Consider the following 28,000-nt stretch of genomic DNA (forward strand, 5'->3'; position numbering starts at 1 on the left):
TGTGATTTCTATGAAGTATTGAAGAAAATATGAAGAAAGCAAATAAATATGTATATATTTGTGCCAGTTCCTCACTCTTTAAAGACATAAAATTGTTATAAGGCAGGCAACATGATCTGGACAAATGAGTATGGATATCTGTCTCTGACATGTTATTGCCCTATTGTTAGTTGAAAAATAGTATTAATGCCTTCACACCTGTTGTGAGACTAAACTAAGAGGTATCTTCATTCTAGTTGGTGAGGGAGACCTGCATCCTCATAAGATAAACAACTGCCATGAACAAACAACTAAAAATTGCTTTCATAAACGTATTTATTTCTCATTTTCCTGGAAGAGAGGAAGTGGTTTATCTCATTCCTGCTGTAATGAATGGCCTCCCTAGCATCCTCCCTCAGTTCTGCTGTATACATAATTCTGAAAGACTTCTTTCTCAAACATAATAAACATATACTTTAGCATGCTGTGATAATTACAGGCCTGAATAATATCTTTGTTTTGCAGTGGTGTAGGGTAGAGGTTTTCAAACTGCCGTACACAGGGTGTTCTCAGGGCTTCCCAGAGGCAGCTCCCGGCTGCCTGCCCAAGTGTGGACACACACTGCGGGCAGGCCCTGCAGCTCTGCTCCAGCTGCCCGTGCCGGCCACTGCGCTGCTGCCCGCACGGCTCCTGCCGCATCCGCCGCTGCAGGCAGTGCATCATCCACCAGCCATGGGGCTTGCCATGGGCCAGCAGGGGTAGAGAAAGGTGAACACAGAAAAACAGTTATGGATTAAAATTGGGTGGTGGGGGTGAACTGGGTGGTTAAGGGATGTAACTGCTGGTGATAAGGTGACTCCAGCTACAAGGAACATGGATCAGGTCCTGGCTTGAGGCAAGAGAGAGCACTGATGGGATGCCAGAAGTAGCCCACTTGCCCACTCCTGTGAGGGTGTAAAAGGTTTAGGACAGATACAAATCAAGGCACCGAGCACCTACAACATGTGCCAAAATAATCTACCAGAACTGGGCTAATGTTTTGGTGTAAAGTCAAATGGCAGAAAATACTTGTAAATCAACCAGATGGTGTGTTAGTCAAGCCAGTATCACATCTGATAAAATCATTCAAGACACTCAAGAGAGTAAGAGTGTAATATTTTTCTCTAGTAGGCCCAGTTCTTTGAGACATTCAGCAACTTTGTGTCTTAAGACCACAAAAAATAAAATGATAATGCTTCCTATAGTAGCACCTCTGCACTTTTAAGCTAAAGTATTAGAAACACATAGTCACTCAGGGCCTTGTGTGCCCACACCACATTATAGGGAGCCACTGGACCCAAGCAGATTTAATTAAATGTTCCTAATTTATTCTGCCTTGCTGCTCTTCTGTAAAGAGGGCGGGTCACTACAGAGCAAAGCATTTAGTTCAAAAAGAGTATTGTGAATTAATATAAAAATTCAACATACTACCAATGCAAGATTTCTCATTAGCCACTGCAGTCCCTCAGAAGTGACACGCTAGGAGCTTTTGTTTACAGGATACAGCACAACATTCTTGCAAGCATTCACTCTCTTTTACCGTCTCCCCTTGAAAAGTTTTTGGATAGCCAATAGTGGCACTGTTTAAATCCCAATCTAGGTCAGAGAGAAATTTTTAACCATATTTTGGTTCCTTACTTTGTGCTTTCTCTTTTTACCTTTGTTTGTGACCAGGGTGACAGGAACAACATTTTATTCATTTTTACCATAGGAAGGAAAAAAAAAAAAAGTAACATAGCAGGAAAGGTAATGATTAATCCATTCTGCAAGAAAAAAAAGAAGAGTTCTGATTGTGAACTTGCTCGTATTATCTAATCAGTATAAATAGAAGTGTAGTCAGAGAAGGCACAGGATGGAAAACTCATGATGAATTGTTAGGGCATGTTGTTGGTTCTGTCAATGCCTGCAGTCAGATGATTTCACTGGCTGTACAAGATGAAATCTCATATTTCAATGTATAAGTAAAAGTGGCAAAGTTCAGCTGAAGCCGGGACAAATACGAAACAAATTTTGTGTGTGTTTGTAACTAGGGCACCAGAGCAATAGAGGAAGCCAAAATGAGCCGGAAAAGCAAGAGGAGTTTAAAGGAGAAATTTGCCTTGAAGAACAGCTTGGCTAAAGAAGCCCTCTCAGAATTCCTGGGAACTTTTATACTGATAGTAAGTGTCAGCTGCTTTCCTTTCTTCCTACTAATCTCGTGTTGGACAGTGCTTGTAAAGGGACGTGTCTGCTTTTTCTTGTACTGTACCAGCAGCGTGGTTACTGCCTGACAAACATTGTACAGCCTTGAATGAATTGCTCCTGTTTCTGGTAAGTTTGTAATTCCTTTCTTCACCCGACGTAATTATCGCTGTCTATAAAAAACCAGATAGCTTTATGTATTACAAACATCTGATAAGCATTTGATTTCATGTAGGAGTAGAATTTCAGTGAACTACCACATTCTGAAAAATGCTAATATGCACAGTGAATGTTAATAACAATCTCGCTTTTGTTTTTTTAAAAGCTTAGCCGTTTATTCTGCTTTCACTTCTATGCACAACTTCCATTTGCTTTAACAAACATACTGCTTTGCACATTAAGAGAATTTTGGCCAAGTTATTTTCCTGTGCAATATAGAAATTCAGCTGTGTGATTTGTAGTGAATTTATTGGGAGTTGCACTGCCGAACCTTCAGAGATTTTTAAATTAACTATTTTTTGTTTTGTTTTTAACTGTACTACACAAATTATGCAGTTCTCAGTCCTGTAGTACTGCTACAATTTAGGTAAACACCAAAGCTCCTCATTTTCAGACCTCCAGATTTGTTTTACTTAATTTCTTGCTCAATTTTTCTGCACATTTTGCACTGGGACGCAGAGCTCTGCCCTGTGATTAACCAGGGTAGAGAGCAGGCTCAGTACAGAGTTGGAAGTCAAGCAGCTACAGTGTTTATGCCAAACCTTCTTCCTCCTTTTATTCTGAACAAGTCTTGCTTATTGCTAAATATTTCATCATAGTGAAAGGACAGAAAAAAATAAGAAGCAAGCATAGTAGTGACATAGTATATTTTATAACTGTAACTATATTAGCTAGATTTCAAGTAAGTAATCTAAAAAATTCCAGTAGCTCATAAAATAACATGAAAATAATGGTCTTTACTACACTTCAGCCAACTGAAATGCACAGGCACTAAAGTAACGTTATTCTCAAATTTAGTACCATCCATAAGACATTTTACAGTAAGGAGAACATTTAGAAGCAAGGAGCACAAAGCACTTTACAAACAGTAATGAATTAAGTGTCACAACACCCTGGTAAGAAGGGGAAATGTCATTATCTTCATTTTATATAATAGCAAACCTGATTACAGCAGACTGCACAGGAAGTCTGTGGCAAGACTCTGAATATAACCCAGATCACCTGACTTCCAGTACTCTGTCCTAGCCACAAGATCATCCTCATCTTTCCATTAATACAATTAAGCAAATGAAGGAAATGTATTAAAGTGCAGATTAGACCGCAAATGCTATTATTTAATGTCCTGCTACACAAGGCTAGAAGGAAATGCAAACCCAGAGCCCATTTTCTAGTATATTCACCATATGAATACAGTAGAAAATGAAGCTACAAAATAATTGTTGATAACCTGAGTTTCCCAATTCTATTTTACCCTTTCTAGTCTCAGACTTGGTTTAAAGCAAAGAGCCTCCCATGGATTAAACCGCAGCTTTCTCAGTGCTTGGATACCTCGATTTATGTCAAGACTGCATAGCAGCAGTACAAAATGTTTATTGTGAAGAAACTGACTTTTCTGCTGTTATTGATTGCTATTGCTTTTAGGCTGTGTCAGCTAGTAAGCAGTTTCTCTTTAAGAAGAGATAAATATTAAACCCTTCACTTAAATCTGAACTAATGAAAGGGACACCCTGGTAAGTCAGAGGGCAGAAATCCTTGAAAAACAGGTACCATGCGTGCAAAAGCGATAGCTTTCTTCTACCACCCTCTTGCTGTGTCTTAATTCTACTACAAAGTGAAAATGAGATGAGAGTTCAGGGCCTACAGCAGAGTTGATTCAGCTCTTTGCTGAAAGCCTTTTCATGTCCCTGTGATGGGTTTTACAGTCTGTGGGGAGCACCTGTGGCAAGGAGCAAGGCAGGGATGAACCTTTCTGTTACCCACAGGCTTCATCTGGAATTCAGTGCTACCTGACCCTTCCCAAATCTGCAGCCAACCTGGCACCTCTGGGCGTCAGCTGGGTGAAAGTCTGTCCCCCCCAAATTACCTATTTCTATTTTTTCTGGAGAACAACATCACAGACCACGTACTATTAAGAACTTGAACTACTATCTTTGGTAATTGTCAAGCTGTGCAACACAATTTTCCAAACCGGAAAATATACAAACTGTAAGACTAATTTCAGGACATTTGGAAAGTCAGATAGGTCATTAGGCAACAGCCTGAGGGTCAGAAGGGCTCCACCTACAATGTTGAACAGATTTGAGACAACAAACCTTGAGAAAGTCACTGAGTATACAGGATAACATCTCTTGGTCATCCCTACTTAATATGCTGTGGTTTGCCTCGCAGCACAGTCTCAGAGCACATAAACTGAATTCTTTTCAGATGAAACTAAAGTGGAAGGTGAGCTCCTGAAGCACAGCAAATGTGCTGACCATTAATGGATGCTCAGTCCAGCAGATCAGGAGGAGATACTCCTAAGTAATCCCTCCCAAGATGTCCATAGTCAGGTTCTCTGAACCAGCTGCTTGCACTGCAGGACCCAATAATACAGACATAGCCTGATAATACAGACATAGTCTCTCTCTGCTGACACAGTTTGTATTTAATTTTCACTCTCAAGAGCATCTCACTAAACAGTTTCCCAGAAAGGAGCTGCGCAGGAGCCAGTATCTCCTAAGTCCAGAGCAGTGTACGCTTCCTTGCTGAAACAGAACACAGGCTTCCATTTAGCATCTAAAGACAACTGGGTGGTAGAAATATTCCTATCCCAAAGCTCAGTCTTCAGGTGGAGGTGGGAGCCTCTTGCAAAACTCCCACTGAAGCACATGTCTGTGTGTGCATAGAGGATGCAGTGCATGGAAGTGAATGGACCGCATGACACCACATGCTGCAAACAGTCCAACTCAAGAGAAGGAAAACTAATTATCTTTTGCTCATTAAAATATTTTCATCTTGTTTTCATATTCTGAACACTTCATTATCTAAGTTATCACTCCTACTTTGTTGAGGAGTTTAGTCTTGCTTGAAAAGTCTTTTAAGTATGACACTCCGTGGATTTGCTGAGTCCAGGAGATGAAACTTTAAATGACATCTCTCTGTCTTCCTTTTTGTGGCCATACAGTCCAATGCATGTTAATTACAATACTGTACAGTAATATATATCTCTTATTCCAAACATGCATTAGAATCCTCATTACATGATGTTATTACATGAAAGCAAATGCAGCTTTTGATCATTTACTCCTTAAATAAGTGTTTAGCATTTAATACAAAATTACTATTTCTTTGTACAGGGTGAAACTGCTTACAATGAGTTTTGTTTAAGGTACAAAATTAAACAGCAGTAGCCTCTAACAGCTACCCTGTTTGCCATCAGCAATGAATTTCCCGGAGTACATAATCTTGTATAATTAGCTCTTAGTGAACTTATATTTGTTAAAGCTAGATAAAAAAAGGTTATGAAAACGTATTTATAATTGGTATTTTCCTGTGCCACTTAGCAGCTTTTCAAATGTTCTATAATGCTATGAATACCATGGGCCTTAGCAATGTGTGCACTCTGAAAGGTAGCTTATATGTCACAAAGATCCATACATTAGGATCTCTAGCAGCAATACTGTAGTACACCCAATAAATAATAGAAGTCATTCATGAACCAAATGTCATGAAATTTAACCCTGTGCTTCCAGGCCAAAACCATTCTTTTTATGGGAATAAGATGCTTCTTTTCCCCATGATCATCGACTCAGAGTTCTGTTTCTGCAAATGCACCAGTTGCATACATTTTGACGGCATGACATTTTGCTAGTGGTTCTGCTGAAGATGTGCAAACTCTTCCTCTTTCTTGCTGCTGTATTAAATCAGCATTGCAAACAGAGAAGTGAAAGTGGTAACCAAGACCCTTAGTTGTGCTGAGGTTAAGGAGGTGTTCCTGCACACTGCTATTATTTCTACAATTTTACTATTGTCAGAATCAACATTTTTATTTTCCTAGACAACATTCTTTAATTCTGCTGAATAGCTAGCAGCATGAAAGAACTGAAAGGAAGATTACCTAATTGTTCTCTTACCCTGAAGTGTTTATCACAGCAAATAATTCTGAAAAGTCACAGGAAGGCTTTTGTTTTCAATACAAACTTAACTTTTCCAAGTATATGACATTTTAAACTTTCAGGTGACTCAGATGTTCTGTGTTGCATGAAAGTTTTAAGAGAGAATTATCTCCAGCTCTGCAACATCAGCCCCAACAGGTAACTCAGCTCTCATTGTTCAACCAAGAGGTTCCAGGAACTTGAAGTTAATTTTCTAAGACCTTATTCTGCAGATGCATTTTTTTCCAGAGAGTTTGCACCTACAGGACCAAAGTGTAGGCATTCTCCCTGAGCCTCACAGACTTGCATCCTTCCAACACTCAACTGCAAGTGCAAAACTTGAATTTAACATTTTACAGACATTAATTTACAGACTGTCTTTTCAAAAGTTTTGGAAAAAAACAGGTCATAAAAGTAATAACTTTTTAAAACTGTCATAAACAGTTGGAGAACAGAATGAAATACAATAAATGCAGTTCACGCCATACAGAAGTTTATATCTTTGTGATCTCAACACTTGAATAAACCATTCTGGCTAAAAGCAAATTCTAGTGAGCTCTCCAGTTTGTGGTCAGGTTTCAAGGCAAACCTGACTCAGTTCCTCTAACCTGTTCCTCAAAGACTTCTTTACTATTAAGATATTCAGCTTCTTTCTCCTGAACAAAACCCAGCTTTAATTGCTCAGAACCTTGTGCCTCCAAGCATGAGGGCACAGCAAAGACCCAGCCACCTCTTTGCCCCTTTGCAAGAGGCCACGTTTCACTCCTGAAAGTTTGTATTTGAATATGAAATGTTTAATTTCCTTTTTCTCCTGAGTTTCTAAAACTGAGTAAGAGAATAAAAATAATCTTCATTGAAAAAACTGACTCAAGCCAGTTGCCCTATATAATTCAGAAAAGAAAAACATTTTAGCATTTTTAGATGAAGAGTGCAATATTAATCATAATAAAATATGAGAGAATGCAGACCTTTGCATTCTCTCTAGGTGATTTCAAGCTTTTATTTGTCTCCTATTGCATGTGCAAAAGCAATAATAAAAATTTAAAAGCATCATTTTATATATTACAGCATAGTCTGTCCCTCAATATTTTCACTGTATTTTTTCCCACAGAGCAATTTGAACCAGATCTTTATGTTTTAAAAGCTTTGTATAAACAATTCATCCAAAGCCTTATTAAATTTACATTCATGTCTCCAAGTAGTAATGCTTTATGTCATTAAAAAAACGGTTTCAAAATGGCAATCATTTTAAGGCTTATGTCTATACTATTTAATTAGCTAAATGATAAGTTGTTTGTTTCAGTTTTTTTTTTTAAACTCTTATTTTATTAGATAGCAAGTCTGCAAAAAATAAAGGGAAATCCATTTGAACTCAAGAGGATATTGTTTGTGTCCCAGGAGATCATCAGGAGAACGGATATAGCAATTTTTTATTACTCCAAGTTTGATTAAATCATAATGTAAAGAAATCTCCCCTGCCCCCACTGAAATATTTAATTAATGATATATTAAGAACCGTGTGTTTTTAAAGTATTGAAAAATTACTTAACTGGTAAGCTGTATTTTTATCTCACCTTAAAAATTTTAAGTACTATCTGATTTAACAAAAGACAGCAAACATTAAACATAAAACCAGATGAAAATTGCTCTTTCCTGGAAGGAGTTTCCTGCAACTTCAGTTCTTTCAGAACTGATGCCCTGAGTTTTCTAATGTGTCTCTGGTTTTGTTGCTGTTAACAATACCATTCCTACTGAAAGAATCCGTATGAACCCAGTCTGAATTAAGGCCCTACATACTACATGAACTAGCAAAAATAAGGTTTTGCCTGGAAAGAGTTTCTAATTCATTATAAACCAACTTATTATGAAATTTAACAGAGAAATTCTTAAGCAGACTTGCTTTGCAGATAAAGATATTGTAAATGAAATTAATTTCTAAAATACACTCTAAATTAAAGACCTTTAGAAGGACCCCATCAATTTTGTAATGAGCCTCTTATCTGAGAAGTTTATTTATCACTTTTATAAGCAATATCCAAACTAACCGTCTATGGAAATGTTAATGGGGGATAAGGAGAAGCTGACAAGACTACAGAAAATGACAACCAACCCTCTATGTTTTCACGGGTAATTTGGGTCAACGAGATCCCTACCTGCAGTGAAGAGCAAATGCAACCACCTCTCCAAAATCCAAAGGACTCTCTGGCTCTTCCTGCCTGTATACTTGCTTTTAAGGTCCTAAATACACAGTGCTAAGTCTGGCTGCTTGGAAAACTCACAGAGGTTTCCCTAAGAAGTGAAATACCAGGGCTTGCTCTCATGTCCTGGAGTGTCCCAGCAGTATCTCTCTGCCTCTGAGGTCTCAAACAGGCAACTTCAGGCTAGCAGGACACTCAGCACGAGCACACAGCCAGTGTCAAACACGCTGCCCTGCCCAAGCGCCTGTCCCTGCACAGCATCGCATAGCAACGGCTGCACGGGCAGCAAAGCCAGGAGCAGTGCTGCAGGTCCGTTCAGCCTGCAGACAGGGAGCAGCCAAGGAGCAGGCCAGCAGGAAATGCCTGTCTGGAGATGAGCAGGAGAACATAGATGGGAGTGTGGCGGGGGAAAGGGGCAGGGTTGCTGCCTTCCCCGAGCAAAAGCATCCTCACAGAAAGTGCTGAATTGGTGGAGGCATCCTTAGAGATTCTTCATAATTAGCTGTGGTTGGTTAAGTATGGTTCTGTCCTGAAGACTGGCTAAAATACAAATTCTGAACTATTTTCCTAGCATTTCCTGATTGAAAGTGCTGCTGGCTCCATATTCCTTGTAGCGTGCTGAATTCTTGTAATCTTGTAGAGCACCACCAGTTGTGCAGCCATTGAAGCCAAACTCTGCCAGCAGGGACACCCACGGTACCCATTGCAGGCATGTAATTCACCCCAGCTTGGCAGCTGCCGATGTACAAACTGCAACAAAACACACACCAGTCTCTGTACTGGTAAAAAGCAGGAGACTTGGCTGCTTCTCTAATGTACAGTAAGAGTGCGTGGCTACGGATGCACACTACCACTAGATGCGTTTGATAAGGGGCCTTTTTTATATCAGCATTCTGCTTTAAGATGTCTAAAGCTTTACAGGCCATATAGAAAAACAGATTCCATAAAGTTCTGAATTCAGATCTTGCAAGAAATCCTATTTACACTGAAAAAATACTATTACAAGCACTTGCAAAAATCCTGAAAATAGCACAGAAGGAGGCAAAATTATCATCAGTCTCCGTGATAAGTGGGATAGAGATAAAGATCTGCAAGCTTTCAGGGAGTAACAGCACATTATGCTCATTGGAGGCCGGTTGTTTTTCTTTCCTGATATTACTCTTGTTACTCAAGACAAAGAGAAGGATCTAATGTCTATGAAGCAAGTTTTTTGGCAAAGAATGTGTAGACAGTTATTCCACACCCAAATGTGTTATGACAGTAATGTAATTTGTGAACAAAAAGTCAGAACGCCAGTAAATTTAGGCAGATCAGACTATAGACAACTGCTAAGATGAAAATCTGGTAACATAAGATAAAGATATCTGGCTATATTCTACTGTAAATTAAACTCCCATCAACTCCATGTGCTTCTATCAATAAGTTTGTGTGGGTGCAGCTGATTGCTGAGCTTGGCTTGGAAACTCAGAATATTTAGTTACAACTTGATGATCTAGTTAGTCTTAACTCAGCCAACCAAAGATTCACAGGGTATTAAATTGCTGCTCTTGTAATTACATGATTAGGTGATAGTTTCCAGTTATGTCAACCTAGCTACAGTACGTATGAGAATTTTTTTTTTCCTCTCCTTCTTAAAACAACAGCAGAAGGTGAAAATATTACCATAACATGGTTTGGATTTGCAAGTTCAGTTCCCAGTTTCCCCATCCCAGAACGGGCACACACTGGCTGTGCCTGCAGTAGTGCTCATTCACCGGACATGAGCAGACAGGCGTTTACCAACATACACCAAGCAAGACGCCAGTGCAGCTCTTTGAAGCTGGCTTGTATGCCTTCTTGTTTGTAGAGTCAGTTTGCTGAGACTGGTTACACAAAAACCGAGTGTCTGGAGTTGCATATTTCCCTGTGATGTGCAGGGCAGAAGCTACTATGCCAGAGGACTACACAGCTGTTTCTGTACTGTTCTCCTCAGCTCTGGCAATCAGTGATGGGAGGCCAGAGCCTTCCTCTCTTATTTCCTTCCCTTTCCTTGTGAATTTGTAGTTGATACAGACAAACATGGTTGCTGTACCTTATCCTTTTCTATACCCATCTCCTCAACTCCTGTTCTCTTTTTTCATCATCCTTACAGAAAGTAATATTTTCAAAAGAATCACCATTTCTTGCAATCTGCAAAGCTTTGTCTGTGCAGTTTCAGAACACAACTGCATATGTGTAGATCTAAGCGTCTGCCTGAATGCAAACTGCACCTCAGTGTACTCAGGGCCCCAGAGCAGCCACTGAACTCACTCTAGCTCTGAGCCATGTCTTTCACTAAATCTTGCTTGGTGCAATTTCAGGAATACTCCCTTTGAGAAATCTGGAAATCTAGGGCATGCCAATTCCACCTCCTCTAGACTTGTGCCCTAATCTTGAACTTTATAAATTCCAGCACACCCATTCTTTCTGTATTAATTAAACATATAAAGAGATTATGCATAGAATTGTCTTAAATGAAGCGTTTAAAAGCCTTGTAATGTCAGCTATGAACAATTAAAATGTATATCTGTATGTACATCTGTGCTGACAACTTGAATTGCTAGGTACGTGATACTAACAGCAAGGAGAGAATGCCCAACATAAGCGTGTGTCATCCCTTGCACAGCAGTTGGCTGCAGCATGGAATATGTTTTGTAGCTCTCAATTATACAGTCCAACAAACCACTGCTGTCTAACACCACCCTACCCTTATGCAACCTTCCAGCTGTAACTGGCACCAGACAGTTTTGTTTGCTTGCATGATTATAACCTCAAGGCAAGAACTGCACCTGGGTACGTGACACAGTCTCAGGGCACCCAGAGACTCCGTCTGCATTGCAAAGCTGGTTAAGAGCGTAATTTTATTGAGAGATTTTCTGTCACCTTTTGGTATTAGTTAAAACCCTTGGGGAAATAATGAAAACAAAAGTATGATTTCACTTGTTTAAATTGCATCAGTTTTAGTAAGACTTGCTTGTTAAACCTCAATCACCAAATTTTTTGGTATTTCTAAGAAAGGAGACATTTTCCCACTACTTTTGCAGTTTCTGAATGTAACTGAAAATAGGCATTTCTAAAAGACCTAAATTTTATGTATTCAAATACGCATAGTTAGGAAGAATATTTGCAATACAGTCATTGGTGACACACAGTAATGGTAGAACACTAAAATGAAGCAAGGAGGTTAACCAAAGCACTGCGTTGGCTAAGATGGAATGATTTTACAGGAAGAAAAAAAATCAGATTCTCATGTACCATCGAAGGAGGAATATACATATAAAAATATATATCCAATTTAACATCAAAGTAATTAAGGTTGCTCAAGGTAAACCTAGTCACATCCCAGAAATCGTATTATTAAGATCACTTACAGTTGCAGAAACGTAAAAGTTTTCAGAGTACAGATATTATTTGGGTCCTTATTCAGCAAAGCATTTAGGCATATATTGTAAAAGGAGATTTTCAAGGACACAAATTGATTTCTGCCAGAAATGAATCAGCTATCCTATCTTAAACTAAAGCCTTTTGTACCTTTGAAAAATCTTTCCTACAAACCTTAGTAGGACCTAAACATGTGTTTGAAGCTAAACAGAAATTTTAGAGCTGAATAAGCATGATCTTAAGCGTATATTTAAATGTGTTGCTGAACTCCATGCTGAGAGGAACCAACACAAATTGGAAGCTAGTTTAAATCCATTGAGAATACTCCAACGTGAACTATTCAGTTATCCCAACTTCAGTTAATTGTTCAAACTGCAGAGTCAGTGAAATATTTTGATAGAACAATACATGATACCAAGGCAGCAAAACAGGAACACACCAGAGTTTCAGCATTGAACATGAAAAGCTTATTGAAATATCTTTCCTGACATTTATATTATTCCTTTTGTTGCTTATAACAACAATCTTGAACTGCAAACTTACCACACAGAATTAATTCCCTCTTCACTTTCAGATGCAGAGCTTAGTTGCAGAGGCTGACAGATCTTGTTTAGACTCCAAGTTCTGACCTGTATGCCATTGTTGTACCTGAAAATGGTTTTCTGGGGAGGGAGAGGTCCTTATTAGCAGACATTATACCCGGTCACGAAGGAGAGGACGATAAAGAGTGAATGTCCACTGCGAAGGCAACAATGACACACGTGCCACTAATTTCAAATTCTAGCATTGTTTCAATATTTAATAGCATTTTCAGCTATTCCTGGACAGCAGGAGGAGTTGCAAATTAACCAATAACATTTGACAGACACACTCAGTTTTACATTTCTCTTTCAAAATACAGGCACTTGGATGTGGGTGTGTGGGACAGGCTGTCCTTAGCCGAGGAGCCCATGGTGGGCCCATGACAGTATCGCTTGGATTTGCAATGGCAGTCACCATAGCAGTGTATGTGTCTGGAGGGGTTTCTGGTAAGCGACTCTTTTTTTCTTATATAGCATTTATTGCCATGGTTCTAAGGCTACCCTATTAAGTTACCTCCATTTCATGGTATAAACAATTATGTATCTAGCAAAAGCAAACACAATTACAGCAGAATCTGCATCAAAGTTTCTCTAGTAAATCTTTTGTGTTCTTGTTTCCTTCTGTTCTTTGAATTTTACAAAATCTTCCACCAAATTCTGGTCTGAACTACAGTGTGCAAACCTTGGCAGACCTCTGGCCTTTGTCAAAACTGGCCTGCGCAAACCAGAAGCTGCTTGGTCTTGTTCTGAAAGCTCTGTCAATAGACATGATCCCAGACAGCACAGGCACTGCATTTAAGGAAATAACCATGAAAAGCTTACAGAATCCTGATACTCCAGTTCTCGTAGAGGCAATTCTTACCCTTCATAAAGTACATAAAGTCAATCTGGACAGATATCTCTAGGTATAACTAGACCATTATAAATAGTTGCTGTAGTGGAAACCACTGTGGCCATTTCTCTTCTCCTACAAATTCTTTTAGAGATACCATGCATGAGGAGGTTTCTAAGTTCCCATTAGAAAGCACTCAAGATACTAGCAAAACAGGCAGTCTTGTTCCTGCCATTGAAAGAGAGCAGAATGATTCCTTAATACCACACAAAGTTAATTCATTCCTATTGTCTGAACAAATTTAAAATACTGCTTTTGGTTTACATGTAGGCAGGTAAACTCTTCTAATGCAGTATCATGAAAAAAAAAAAAACTGTAAAGACACTTATCTGTCTTACATTTGCATCTTTAAGGGACATTCATCTCTATTATATAGAAGATTAGAGTTCAGTCCCAGCAAGGCAGAGCAGTTGCAGATGTTGCAGTATTGTGCTTCCTGTGGTTTTCCCATGACAAAGGATTCTGCATGAAGTGCATTTTCTCTGTGGAAGAACAGGAACAGATATTCCAACAGGATGTGACTGTACAACATATGATTACTAATGGGCACTTTAGAATATCAGTTCCAATACAGAATTCGTTAGCAAATTCTGTGGTTCTTTGGCCATGAAGTCTCCTGTCTAAGTCTGCACACTTGGCGAATTTGAGCTTTCATCTAGGAAAATTCCCTTTTTTGCCTTTCCTCAATGTCTAGATAATTTCCCATCATTTTTTCCAACTTAAGATTTCAAACAAACTCATGACTGTGATCACTGCAACTACAAAAGAATGGGGAACACACTGTCCAAAGTGTACTTCTTTTTTTAACCAGGAAACTACCAGTGGCACAGGAACTTCCATGTGTCGGCATGAGAGATTTCAACTAGACTCCTCCTTTCCAGATTTAATGTTAATCAGACATCTCTAATATTATTTTGACTTTTCCTGGCTGTCATAATCACCTTCTATTGTATACAGGTGGGGAACAATATCAGGTGTTGAAAGAAAGGAAAATTATTCATTCCAGACAGAGTAAAGAACAAAAGACAAGACAAAAAAATTATCAAAATCCATATGAAGGGCTGTTAAATAAGGTGCCATCCATCTGTTTGCTCCGTGCTGAAGAATTTGAAACACAGTGATGAGTTCAAAATTAATTCAAGACCAGTGCTACTAGGTCAGAGGTTTGGGAATGATAGAAAGAAGGTTTTATCCAGCTTGTTATCTGTGTTTGTCAGTTCATTATGTATCAAAGGTACCTGAACTTCATAAGATAATGACTCACTGACCTGAAGTGCAAGCAAACACAGAAACTGTACTTAGAGGCCCTTTCTCCATCACTAGCCTTGGACAGACAAAGGTCATGCTCTTTTAGTTATTTTATTAGAGACAAAGGCCATATTTTTCTGATAACCATACAGGCTGAAGTGAGACTTTACCTGGATGGTAAGCAATGGATCTGCTATGTCCTTGCAAAACTTGGGGCTTATTGTAGTTTTACTGTGGAGTATTGTTTGTTTATTTATTTAGCAATTTGTATTTCTTCAGTGTAAACTACACATTTGTGAGAAACAAAGCTTTGCAAAACCATTCAACTTTTTTCCATGTTGATAAAAGATGTTGAGGGAAGTGACTGGCATGTGACATAATAATAAATACATTTTAGAAACTAAAATTGTCACGAAGAGTTCAAATGTTGCTGAAATCTTTTCCATGTGTGAATTTAGGTGTAGCTACTCCTAAATACAAAGGAAGGAAACTCCACAGGAAATAAAACTCTGTTTCAGCACAGCTACTTTATCAGTCTCCTTATTGTGGACCCTTCAGGGGGGTGTAAAAGCTTGATGAAAATGTGTGATGAAGAACTGTATGTTGCTGTCCCCAGATCCCATCCAGACACAGGTCACCTACAGTCAGCATGAAGCTGAACAGCCCCATACATTATTTTATGTTCATGAAAACTAAGTTCCTAAGTAACCCCACGTTGAAGACAGGGACATAAACATGACTAAAATCCAGGGCAGTCCAGTTCTGCCTCCAAATATATGAGCAAACCAGTAACAGTCCTTAATGTTAATACATGCTTGCTAAACCGAATGAATGTTCTGTTGCCCCCGGACTCCCTTGAAAATAAAGGCACAAGCCCTTGAAGAACGAGAATATGTGCAGAATGATGGACCTTCTCAACACAACCGATAGGGAAGATTTAGCGTTTTTCTAGAAAAGCTGTCTATAGATCTATAGTTTATATACTGCAGTGCAGCAGTCTGACAGGTAACATGGTCTGTGAGCATGAAGCAGGATCTTGGTGGATACTTGCTTTTCCCCTGCCCCAAACTTTGTCCAACTTGTTTCAGTCTAATTGCAGTCAGCACTTAATTGCAAAATAACAACTAGAAAAGCATGTACTAGTCTCATGCTCAAAAGTGCTCACACTTTTACTAACCCTTCACTTATTCTCATGTATCTGAGTCACCCATGTGACTTATTTTGTGGTCTGTTTTTCAGGTGGTCACATAAACCCAGCTGTTTCATTAGCCATGTGTGTGACTGGAAGATTAAAATGGACGAAATTACCAATTTACACATTAGCACAATTCCTGGGAGCATTTGTTGGAGCAGCGGCTGTCTTTGGGATTTATTACGGTGAGTACACCTTAGACACGCCCAGAGGACAAACCAGAGGTCAGGCAGTCTCTGAAGCCCCAACTTTTCAATAAACGCCAAGCAGGCAGAGGACTGTTCATACAGGACTAACGGCAGGACTGAAGCTAAAGCCATAAAGAAGAAAGGAAGAAGCATAAAGAGTCTGATGGCAAAAAAAAATGACTCAAACATTCCAGGTATCCTACAACTTTTCTGAAACACTAATATGCCAGGAAATGTTCTGAAATTTAGAAAAATTATTAATGGGAAATCAGATACTCTGAGATCATGTATTTCTCAGTAAGGACTTTAAATTACTTAATAGCCAGGGTATAGAGCTATTCATCTTCCAAGCAAATTAGAAACATTAAAGACTTGATCTAAGTGCCTGTAGGCAAGTATCACCAACGTTGCTCACTGAGGTTACAGGATATGAGATCAAGTCCCTCCTGACTAAACTTCAGACCACCCTAAAGAGGTAGTTTTCCAAGGCAGAGTGATAAAGGAGTCACATATTAGAAGGGGAGCGTGGTGGGGTGGAATCTTGCCCCTATCCTTGAGGCAAGTTTCCTGTCCACAGTGTGCCACAAAAGGAAAAAACTTGGCTCCCTGACTGAGTTGGATCACCTATTCCAAAACTCTGCTTCTACTGTCCCAGCCCATCCCCTCCAAAGCCTCTCTTTCATGGACATTATGTCTCCACACAGTGCTGGGTCTAGGTGCAAAAGAGAAAAAAAGAAAATGGAAATGCCTATTGTAGACTAGTTAGGGGCTCAGTATCAGTAGTAATCACAGACAGAAAAATCTTTGGGAACGGTGGTAACTGTTTTGGTTTTGGTGGGGTTGGTTGGTTTGTGTCTGAGGAGGAGGTGTTTGTTAGTGTTAGAATTTGGAAACACTGGGATTCCTGAACAGAATTTCCATCTGAATCCAGTCCTCCTCTAGCCAAGACAGCCAGGACTGGGGCTGTGGCTGGGATGCAGCAGTACATCAACATGCACGTGGGGTTAGGGGCGGGTTCACTGTGTCCTGCCACAGCAGATAGGGAGCCACCACAGGGGACCCAGGGCTGGGGTTAGGGTTACAGACTTCTTCCTGTTATTCAAGAGTGCAGGATATTCTCATATCCCTATCCCTGCTCAATTACTTTGCCCTCTTCTTGTTCTTATTAATTCCCAAACCTCTTCTGTGCTTTTTCCTTCCTGCAACTTGCTGGAGTGTTCTGTACTCATTGAGGTCCACTGAAAACTTGCTGGTAGAAAAACAGACATAGGAGCTCAACACCTCCACCTTCCCCATGTGCCTGAGCTACATGCTTTCCTTTTCAGCCATACCCCTGAAAGAGTGAGGGCATATACATGCTAGGCTGCTGAACAGAAGGCCATTGTAGAGGTGTACAAAGTCATTCACAGCTGAGAAATTATCTTTTTCTTACATTTTTTTTTTTTTTCCTCTAATAGTTAAATGCAACAAAATAATGTGATACTGCAACAGAGGAAACCTGACCAAAGTAAACAACTAAATATTCTCTGCAGCCATGCTGTAGCCTTGAGCAAACCTAGAAAATACAGGGGCAAGGTGTAATGGATTTGTCCGGTAGCTTCAGAGTAAGCTAACCCTCCTCAGCATGACTTCCATGGGAGACGGGGAGCTTCTTTCTTTACTCGCAAGCATCACCTCATCACTGAATCCATTAATGAAATAAGGGCACAGTGTTTATTATTCAGGTCTGTTTATGTAGATTTTTGAGTGCTTCATCTTAGTGTCTAACATTTCAAGGCTTGTCAAGGCAGCAAATTATTCTGACATGGAAGTCATATTATACTACTTAAAATAACATAACTATGCATGTATTTACAATATACAGAAACGTCTACTATATATATAAAAATACACTAACTTAGATATACTAAGAACTAGCCTCTCCCCTCAGATGACTAGTATTGCAGTTGGGTGTAAAGCCCAAGCAGAGTGACAAATTCAAACTCCTTTAGAAGAGAAGGTCTCTGAGGAGAGTTCACTCCCAGAAGCCACTGCACAACCGTCAAATGGAACAGCACTAAGTCCTGGTGCTGGTAATACACAACAGTACAAGCAGGATGCTCTGCATTTTTCAGGACATCGTGCCAAATATAGTACCTCTAACAGAATAATGCAACTGGGTTCAGGATCAGAAAATGCTCCCTAGCATTGAGCGTGCAGGAATGAGCAGGGGATAAAACAGCCCAATTTGAAAGCTGTGGTACATTAAACAAGGTATAGGAGGAGAGATGAGACATGAGAGTATAATTAGTATATCACCTCAAATCCATTAACTAAGCTCCCAGATAAAATGATCAGCTTCAGTTGAGAACGTGAAGTGCACAGGCCTATCACATACATTCTCATCCTAGAAAACCTAGTGTTTATGCAGAAGTACAACCAGGTAATGGCTGTTTTCTATAGATGCCTTTATGGAGTACAGCAATGGAAAACTCGAAGTCACAGGACCTAACGCAACAGCACATATCTTTGCAACATACCCAGCTCCGTATCTGTCCCTCATTAATGGATTTGCAGATCAGGTAAGGGCACTGGCTGTCTTGAGTCTACAAATTAAACACACTGAAACCTGTAAAACCATGTAGTAAACAAAAAAATACCTAGATCTCTAATGGGTATGACAAATCTCACCATTTTGGTCATTCATCACTGTGTACAATAGCAATGAGAATGCAATGCTGTTTGTGGGGGGTTACACTTTAGTCATATTTTACAATCAAGGTAATTTCAAGTAGTTCTTTTCACATACATCATATTAATTGTTGCACTCTACTCTTCTTTAATGTAATATATAAAAGAGATTTTCCTCAGCATAAACCAGCATAAATCCTCCATAAACTTCAGCAGAGCTATGTCCACTTACATCAAAGTCCAGCCCATTTGTAGACCTATTATTCTTTAAGCAATATGTAAGCAGCCAGATTAACATGCCTTGAACAACTGAGTTTTCTGCTACTATAAGCCTCCTCTCTAATCATCTATTTGCAAATAGATTTGTGATAGATTATTTTTTACATAACTGAGTCTGAAAAAAAAAAATCTTCATTTCTAATCTGTATCCTCTAATCCCACTTATCCAACTGTGAAAAATGAAGTTTCATATGTTCTATCTACTTCTAACCAATTTACCTGTCTTTTTCAGGCATACATAAAACAAATATACTGCATAAGTAAACTATGAAAAACTAGAGATTGCTGGAGCACAGGTCTTAAAGATCGTGAAATTAGGCTTCAAAAAAATTGAAACAGTGTTTTGAACTTTTGTAAGAAAGACGAATCTGATTTCTGCTTTGCATCAGTCAGACTTCTCCATAAGATCTTTTTGCCAATGGATATTTTAAAATTAAACCCAGATGAAATAAAAATAATTTCTAAAACACCCAAACATCAAGTCAGTATAGAAGTTGAATGTTTTGACATTGCTGAAACTTTTGTCTGTTTTCTCCCAAGTTAATTATTAGCAAAACTGATATTTACAAAGCACTAGATTTAAGCAGAGCAGCATTTCCATCAAAGTAATTCCAAGAAAATTTCCTTCATCAGATCTATCAGCTCATGCAATACAAAGTTCACATTACAGTTACACATGAAACCCTAATTTAGGTAATTCCTAATTTTTAGCTGTTCAGTTTTGACTGTGTAGACGTCACTCTTTTTGTTTCCCTTACATTATGCAATGCCTGGATAAAGAAGTGCATATTTAGTCTAATTTATCAGTGTCAGCTACATTCGCATAAAACACTTTCATACCAATGTAACTGGTTGTTTGGCATAGCAGAACTACCAAAACTCAAGTAAATTGAACTATTAAATTGATAGGAACAAATGTGGAAACAAAGCATTAGACCTCACACAGGAGATGCCTTTTAAATCCTCTTTTCTTTCCACAACAGGCTGCTGCAGGTTTTTTTTTTTCCAAGTGTCCTCAGCACATTGCTTGCCGTGTTCTTTCAGCATAGGTATCAAAACTTCTCATTACTGTGAAGAAGAGAGGCACTAGGTTCCAAATTTTCCTATTCTGTATAGTGGGATAAATCTAAATACCAGCCCTAAGCCACCACAATCCACAGAGCTGCCATGCCCCCTCTTTTCATTATTGGAAGGAATCTACACATATTCATTCAATATTCTTTTCTGTCTATTGGCCAGGTGATGTCAACTGCTGTTCTTCTTCTGGCTATATTTGCTATCTTTGACACCAGAAATAACAGTGTACCAAAGGGCCTGGAGCCAATTGTAGTAGGACTTCTTATAGTTGTTCTTACTTGCTCCTTGGGAATGAACAGTGGCTGTGCCATGAACCCCGCCAGGGATTTGGGCCCAAGGCTCTTCACAGCCATCGCAGGATGGGGGATGGAAGTATTCACGTAAGTATCCCTGGATATGAAGTAAAACGCTCTTGGCTAAAATTGCTTCCTAGGAAAGCAAGATCCTGATTAAACGTGGTACCAAGTCATACTTTATATACATATAGGTAATTCTTTGCATACCACAAGCAGCTATTCATGCACTTTAAGCCAGACATCCTCTAGGAACTGGGCTTTAAAAGGATTTCCTGCTCCTAGGGCAAATCACATGAGCATTATCTCTAAAATCAATCATCATTTCAAGCAGAACCTTCCCAAAATATTAGGGATTCTTAGAGGTCACTGAAAATATAAGAGTGCTTTCCTCTCTTGTCCTGCAACCTTCAGGAAAAAAATGAAATCGTGAGAGAGTTAGGTGGGAATATTTATTGGGTGCTGTAAAAACACAGACATATCAGATTGATTTAGCCTATTATTACTACTGAGTTATTGCAGAAATATACAACAATCTGAAAGCCTGACTTCCTGCCTGGGAGCAAAGGAGTGAATACAGGAACGCTCCCTGCGTTTTCCCACACTTGAGAGCATACTGTCCAGTCCCTGTGCATGTGTGTGCGCACGCACACACACTCTTGGCTGGCCAAATGCACAGCTAATTAGTTGCACATCAAATCCACAGCTTACACCCATGCAGTGTAAGAGGCACTCTGGGACTTCTAAGTAAGAGTAATCTGTCATCAGGAGGTAGATATTTTGGCTTATTTTTGTGTAGTTTGTTCTTCCAGTTATTTATAAGTAGGAATCCCCAGAAGTTCTGTAGACCACCAGAGAGTTCTAGTTAATAGATTTCATTTTAGCTACTTCACCAAGTACAAATAATCTGTAGTTATTTACTATGACTTCTGTCTACACAAATCATGTGTCTCAGTAGAGGAGAGCAGTAGCAAGGCTCTTCTCATACAAAAAAGCTAGGCAGGGCATAGAAAGAACAGGCACACAGCCACACTACACACCAGGTTCAAAGCTCGGCTGTAACTCAGCTCTGTTTGGCTGCTGGTGGGAGCTCAGCTCTCTAGCCCTGTTACCTCCAAAATCTTCTTCCCCAGCAGCTATTATCACTGTAAGATTAGACTGTAATTTTTAAAAAAAACAGCAGCCCACAGAATTACATCTCACCTAGGGCTCTCCTCTCACATGCCTATTTAATTATAAGTAGTCGTTGACTGCAGTGTTGATTATAATGTCACGTGCTATAATCTGCAATATATTATGAAGTTGGTATTACATTGCTGAAAAAGTTTGGAAGCCTGATTGTACTGCGGTCTATTCACAGAATACCTGTAAACTCCCACCCTCTCCACAAGTAAGGTCTTCCTCATTTACATTTAAGATATTACAAGAAAACTCTTGTAATCTCATCTGTAAAACTCATCTGTACCAATATGGGTTCTTCCCTGATTCAGTTTTAGGATTTGTATGCAGAGAGGAAATGCATTGCCACTGTAAAGACTGTAATAAGAAATTTTAAAATGGGAACATAAGAAAATGAGATAAGAGATCTCTGGCCATTGCCAGAATAAACTTATAGCAGTCTCAGGGATGTATAAACTGAGGAAGAAGCCTTCTTCCCTGCCTTCAGTTATAGGGTTACAGCTATATCAAGTTCAAGGGAATGATACAAGAGGAACATGTTCTTATCTATTTACAGCACAGATCCAGGTGGGACTTAAGAAGAACTTTTTTGTTAGGTAGCTGGAAACTTTGGATCAGTTACAGGTCATGGGAGGAGTCTGAATGATTGTGACTGGGATCCCAAATGCTTTGCTGGCATTACATGTGCACGAGAGACTTGAGTGAGGCAGCAACAGTTGACAGATAAACCTTGGATGTCTCAGCCTAACTGGAATTTGCAACCTGAGGCAGGTGGTTAAGCCCTCTACTAAAAGGTACGTCCAGGAACTGGGACCTAAGCATGAAACATCCTCAGTGACATGGAGTGCTGCACAAACCCAGCAATAGGAAATACTGAAAAGACAAGGAACATTCATTGAGGTGAGGATGGAAGCCTCTCACAAGGTGACTGAGTCATACTCCATCTGGGTCAGAAGGTGTTTGAGTGCTGCCTACAAATCAGCCAGGGATCATCAGGAAGCCTCACTTTAGAATATATCAGCTACAGAAGGATGAGACACTACAACCTGATCCCAGGCAAATGCTCTAAACATCGAGATAAGCAGTTCACAGTGGGAAAATCCCCTCCACCCTTCTCTGTGCTTGCAGGTCCAGTAAGTTCCAGTTTTATCACATTCTCAGCATGGTGTGGTTTCCCTAGTCAGTGCAATGGGATTTGTTTTGGTTAGAGGCTCCCATTAGAAGCTGTTCAGACTCACTGCAGCTAGAAAGATGTCTGTCCAGCACCCTATGGAGAGCACCATTGTGCACACAACAGATGCAGTCAGCACCGCAGCCTGCTCCTGCCAACTGCTCCTCAGCCTCCTGGGAGTAGGTGCCGCATATCGCAATTGCCCTCATCATTAGAGAGCAACTGCTGACTTTAGAGATCTAGGTGTTTCTAATGATTTGTCCTAAAACCACAGAGGTAACCAGCACTCTTTCTTAAGCACATGCTTAATATGCTAATAAGCCTAAGAAAAGTTTTGGATAGTAAAGTTTTGTCTGTAGTGAGAAAACAACCAGAGCTTTGCATACAACCAACTCTGGATTTTGACAAGTGTAGCAGAGCATGAGATGGCAGTGAGAGAGAGAACCAACTCTACAGAACCGTATTCCGCAGCAGCATGAGAAGCCAGCCGCAGGATCTTTCCCCGCGGTTGACGCGCAGCGCTGCCGGCTCTGCCTGCCCAGGGCAGCTCGGGGACGCGCTCCGGCCGCTGCCGGCGCGGTAACGCTGACACCTCGTGGCCGCCGGCCCCGCCGGGGACACGTCGCCCGAACTCAGACGAACTGCATTTTGGAAAGGCTCGGGAGATGCACCTCTTGTCTGCACAGGGATTTGGATGGCAAAGTGGCCTCTGAAATATTTTGCGTGCTTCCTGGAGCACAGGACAGGAGCCAGACACCTTCCACTCTGCTGAATGCCTGAACTACCCTGGCATTGCTGCCAGCAAACAGTGTTATCTCACTGTCCCACAGCAGCTGGGTAGGTGAGAAGTGTATTTGCAAGTCTAAAATGGGCCAAAGTTCACAGTCCATGTAGCTTCTACACTGTAGTTTCCCGGGAGTTTTTGCCGTTGACTGAAGTGCCACTTGCCAGGCCTGTGCCCGTGCCTCCTCCCCTCCACAGCCAGCTCTGTCCTGCTGTGCCAACTGCAAAACCACCTGATGATGACAAAGGCATAGCTGGATGTCTTTCTGCTAACTTGGCAGCACAGTTGTAAGCTAGGGCGTAAGGGAACGAAGGTGACTTCAGTGAAGCTGTCTCTGTTTGTCACAAAGAGTTCTTGCTCCTGTGTTGATGAAGGAGGATCAAATGTCATGGAAACGCGTAACTCAGCTGTGTCCTGATCCCATTTCAGCTTTGGCATTGCCCTCTGGAAAGACTTGACACCCACCATCTTAGGAGAAGGTGTCCAAAGCACAGCTGACAGCAGCTGCTGCAAATCCAGGCCATGATTTGGAGGAGGTCACGCCAGAGCCAACAAAGCACATGTCAGTTCACAGAATAGGACAAGAGAAACCTGCCAAGAAACACCTTCATTATCTGCCCACATACCTGCAGAGACATACACAGAGGAATGCATACAAGTGTTAGATACAGATTTTGTTGTGCTGATTAATTCAATAAAACCTTAGGTCCATGCTTGTTCCAGAAATTCAGGGGCTCAACAGACATTCATGACTAAACAATAAACTGATCTATAAAAATCAGTAGAACAATATTGGAAGTTACATTATATCCCAGGGGCAAAATCTAAATAATTCCAAAGGCAAAACATACACAACCAAAGCATTTCTGAAGGAGGAATAACATTATCATCAATAGAGCACTGTGAGATAGCCCTTGTTCTATTCTTGTGTTGTGACTTAACCCCAAGTTCACTTCTGCATAAATTTATACAACTGAGTGCTGAATAATTATCCTTGGAGTTTAAAAATTCTTCTGGAAGCTTCCTGTAAAGTTCTTCTCACGGTGAATTTGTCCCTTTTTATTTCTGAGAGAAAAAAATATTACCTCTCTATCATCAAAACAAATGGAAATTGAGGTGGCTGGGTTTTCAGTGTAGACTCGCATATTCAATTAATACCGCATGTTACCGAATCAAAACATCTTTGTGCACCAGTGCTGTTAAGAAAGCCTCTGCTCTGAAACCAGTGCTTAGTAATTCACTGTGAATATGGAGCTGCAGGACAGGGAGGGCATTTCTACAAGCCCAGGTCTCCTGAACAAAGAGTTTGCTATTTATTGTTTTATATTTTTAGTAGTGACTTGTTTCTTTAAAAATGTTCAGAAACTTACACATTTAAAATTAAATCCTAGTAATTATGCAAAGTGAATGTAAACATTTCAGCGGAGCCAATATGCCAGACTTATTGAACACAGCAATTCTAAGAAAGATGAAGTTTTGGGTGTATAAAACTTTTAAACACTTATTTACCTATTACTGAAAGATCCCATATTTTAAACACAAAGGAACTATATCATGAAATTTAAATCTTGACCGCTCTTGTCAAGTACAATCCACTTTACAGTCACTGTGTTTTATTACATTCCTTAAGGCAAACATGCTCAAAATTGAGTATAATCTATTTCACTTGTCAAGAGGAACACTGTTTATACTATTGCAGGCCCGAACTTGCAAGTCTCCATGCAGATGAGATAACCCATTTTTGCAACATACATTTGCATGAATCACTTCCAAAAACCTATTCATGAGCATCTGGCAACAGTATCAGTCAAGATTGCTGTGCAGTAAATATGTCCCAGCTCCTTTCATTGTGTGTCAATGAATCCCATTTTCCACGAGGGAGACATTATCCCCTGCCCCCAAACAGACATGCAGTAAAGAGGCCTTATTTTCTAAGGTGTGAGTACAGCACACAGACCAACATGTCTGGAGGTGTTACTTGGCATGTACAGAACGGACAGGGGTGTCATCCATGTACAGAAATGTGAGACAAAATAGCAAGGTCTGCAGTACAGCAAGTGTCACATCACCATATTCATTCGGTGCCAAATACAAGGTAGGGCATTCACTAGAAAAACAAATAACTTTTTTCTTCTTTTTTTTTTTTTTTTGGTGTTTTACAGAGCTGGAAATAATTGGTGGTGGGTCCCTGTAGTTGCACCTATGCTGGGAGGTGTACTTGGAGCAATGATCTATATTGTTCTAATTGAAATTCATCACTCAGATACACAGCCGGTAGAAGAAAATGATGTGCATGGTAAATATGAACTGACCAATATGGAGTAAGAAGAAATTTTCTCTCTCGTTTTGTTGCACTTTTTACACAAATGATTTGTTTGGACCATTTTATAAAACCTGTATGCCTCAAGTAGAAATTTATATTTCAATGCAGAAAAACTTCTGTAGATTACAAGCTCAAAGGTGACCTCTTTCCATGGAACATGGGGGTGATCACATTCAAACCGGGGAATTTGGGGTAGGAAGGGTAAATTCTTATTTTCATATGGCTTTCAAATCAAGTTATCTCCTATATTAAATTGTAGTGAGATGATGCACTGACCTCTTAATTTAACAGGTTATCTTAATCATGCTGCCTAAGTAAATGAAAATAGATGAGATGTTGTTACAAAATGGCATGCATAAGTAGTTAATTGGTTTGTGCTAAATTCATGTGTGCACCGCTTGCTTCTTACAGCCACTATTTTAGAACGGCTCATCTGAAAATTAAATACCCCAATTGCCTAAATGTCAATTGAAATAGGTGTAAATAACTTACTGAATTTCTATGGAGCCACTAATTGAACAGCAAGGAATCAACTCATCAGTGATGAGGTTTAGTAACTAAGAATATGATCGCAACAGGTAAAAACTCTGTGTTATGAGATCAACACCAAAAAGACAAAGCTGTACTTCCGCACAGGTTCTTCACAGCAGTAATGTTCTGTTAATTTTAAACTATTTACTTGACTTTTATGCTACACAAAATTAAAATCCTAACCTAGAATATTATTCTGAACCTCTTCTGCCATGTTTCTGGAGAAAATTAATTCCTCTGGAGATGGGCCACCAACATAGGCTTATGCTGTTCAGGGGTCAGCACAAGGCCTATGTCTCTATAAGCTTTGATGAGGTCTTTTGTTGCTCATCTATATGGAGGGATTTCATCTGCTTTGTGGGAGTGATTTTTTATTTTGGTAGGAGTAATTAAAATTAGTAACCGGTTTTGTCCGAAATAATAGGGGCAGGTTATCACTTATGGTGCTAGAATTTTGCATACTCTGTAGGCTTCATATGCCTCACAGAACTGCTTCCTTTAATACACCATGGAAAACATTGGGAAAAACAGAATACAGGTCAGGAACGAGAAAGGGACGGTTTATTTATACAACCTACTGAGTGAGCAGCCCACACTTGCTGTGCATCTGTGCATTGGCCAAGGTACATATAGATGTAAGTTTCCTCAAAATCCTTCTGATCACAACAGGTTCAGCCTGTAAATCGACAGGAAATCTTGTTTCTCCTGCATATGCCATCCCTCTGACTTTCTGTATAGGCGATATTTACTTGTCTGAAGTTATCAACATGCAAATCCTAAGCAGTGACACATTAGCATGAGCATAGCAATATCTAAATTGTGCTCTCAACAAGTTGTTGTCAATTCTGTGTTTAAATAAATGGTTTTTAAACTTTGTAAATTCTTTGAAGACACATGGTACTAATATCACAATTTGTACTGACTTCACAAACACCAGAATTTCATTCAGGAACAAGGTGTTATAGCCCTGTCTCAGATTTGACATAATTTTCATTTAAAAGAATGAATTTCTGCTTTAGGGACAAAACTTAGTTGAGTCTTAACTAGAGAGCCATGACCAATATTTATGTAATATAATGGGAACAATAATAATAATTTCATGCCATAAGCTTCCACAGATATCATGATCTGTTTTGTGCAAAACAAAAAAGTATTTTTACTTTGCATAAACTATGCAATTTTCTAATATCAACTGATATCCAGTGGTCACACATGTTGAATTAATATAATATAGTTGGCAACATGAAACAGTTTTTCCAGCTGTAAAATGTTCGGGTTAATGAACTAACATTAATTAGACTTAATCTTTTTAATGTTGGAAAAAAATTCATTTTCAGACCGTTGCCTCAAAAAAGAAAAATAACAAATCCAGACTGAAACTCGAGCAATGTGTTCGTTCTTTAGAGCTAAACTTAGTACTAGAGTAATTCAGAGAGTGATCATGTAAATAGTACTGGGTTAAAGGTTGGCAACTGCATGCTGTTTCATAGAAGCCAATGGAATTGTTCACAAGGGGAGGCAATATAGGCAAGGATAAGTGCTCAGAGAATCGAGCTCAGAGTTTAGTGGATATTGTACTTTCTTGTAGTTCTCACCGTGGATCTCAATGGATGTGTTGTGGTTCAAAATAAACACAAGTCAATCCCTAATAAATGCATTCCAG

The 28,000-nt window shown here is 39.6% G+C and overlaps 1 protein-coding gene across 2 annotated transcripts; it reads left to right on the forward strand.

Annotated features, from left to right (window-relative positions):
• The first annotated feature begins 1,850 nt into the window (after positions 1 to 1,850).
• AQP9 (aquaporin 9) lies at positions 1,851 to 27,990 on the forward strand. Of its 2 annotated transcripts, XM_005511142.4 has the most exons (7): positions 1,852 to 2,177; positions 2,270 to 2,328; positions 12,831 to 12,957; positions 15,890 to 16,027; positions 18,473 to 18,591; positions 20,219 to 20,436; positions 25,646 to 27,990. In XM_005511142.4, exons 3-7 carry the CDS (start codon positions 12,891 to 12,893, stop codon positions 25,806 to 25,808), a joined length of 705 nt encoding a protein of 234 aa, XP_005511199.1. In that variant the 5' UTR covers positions 1,852 to 2,177; positions 2,270 to 2,328; positions 12,831 to 12,890; the 3' UTR covers positions 25,809 to 27,990. The 2 variants fall into 2 exon arrangements, with proteins under 2 accessions (XP_021154972.1, XP_005511199.1); XM_021299297.2 differs by lacking the exon at positions 2,270 to 2,328 and having other exon boundaries at positions 1,851 to 2,177.
• The last annotated feature ends 10 nt before the right edge of the window (positions 27,991 to 28,000 follow it).

This window comes from Columba livia, chromosome 11 (assembly GCF_036013475.1).
Source record: "Columba livia isolate bColLiv1 breed racing homer chromosome 11, bColLiv1.pat.W.v2, whole genome shotgun sequence".
NCBI lineage: Eukaryota > Metazoa > Chordata > Aves > Columbiformes > Columbidae > Columba > Columba livia.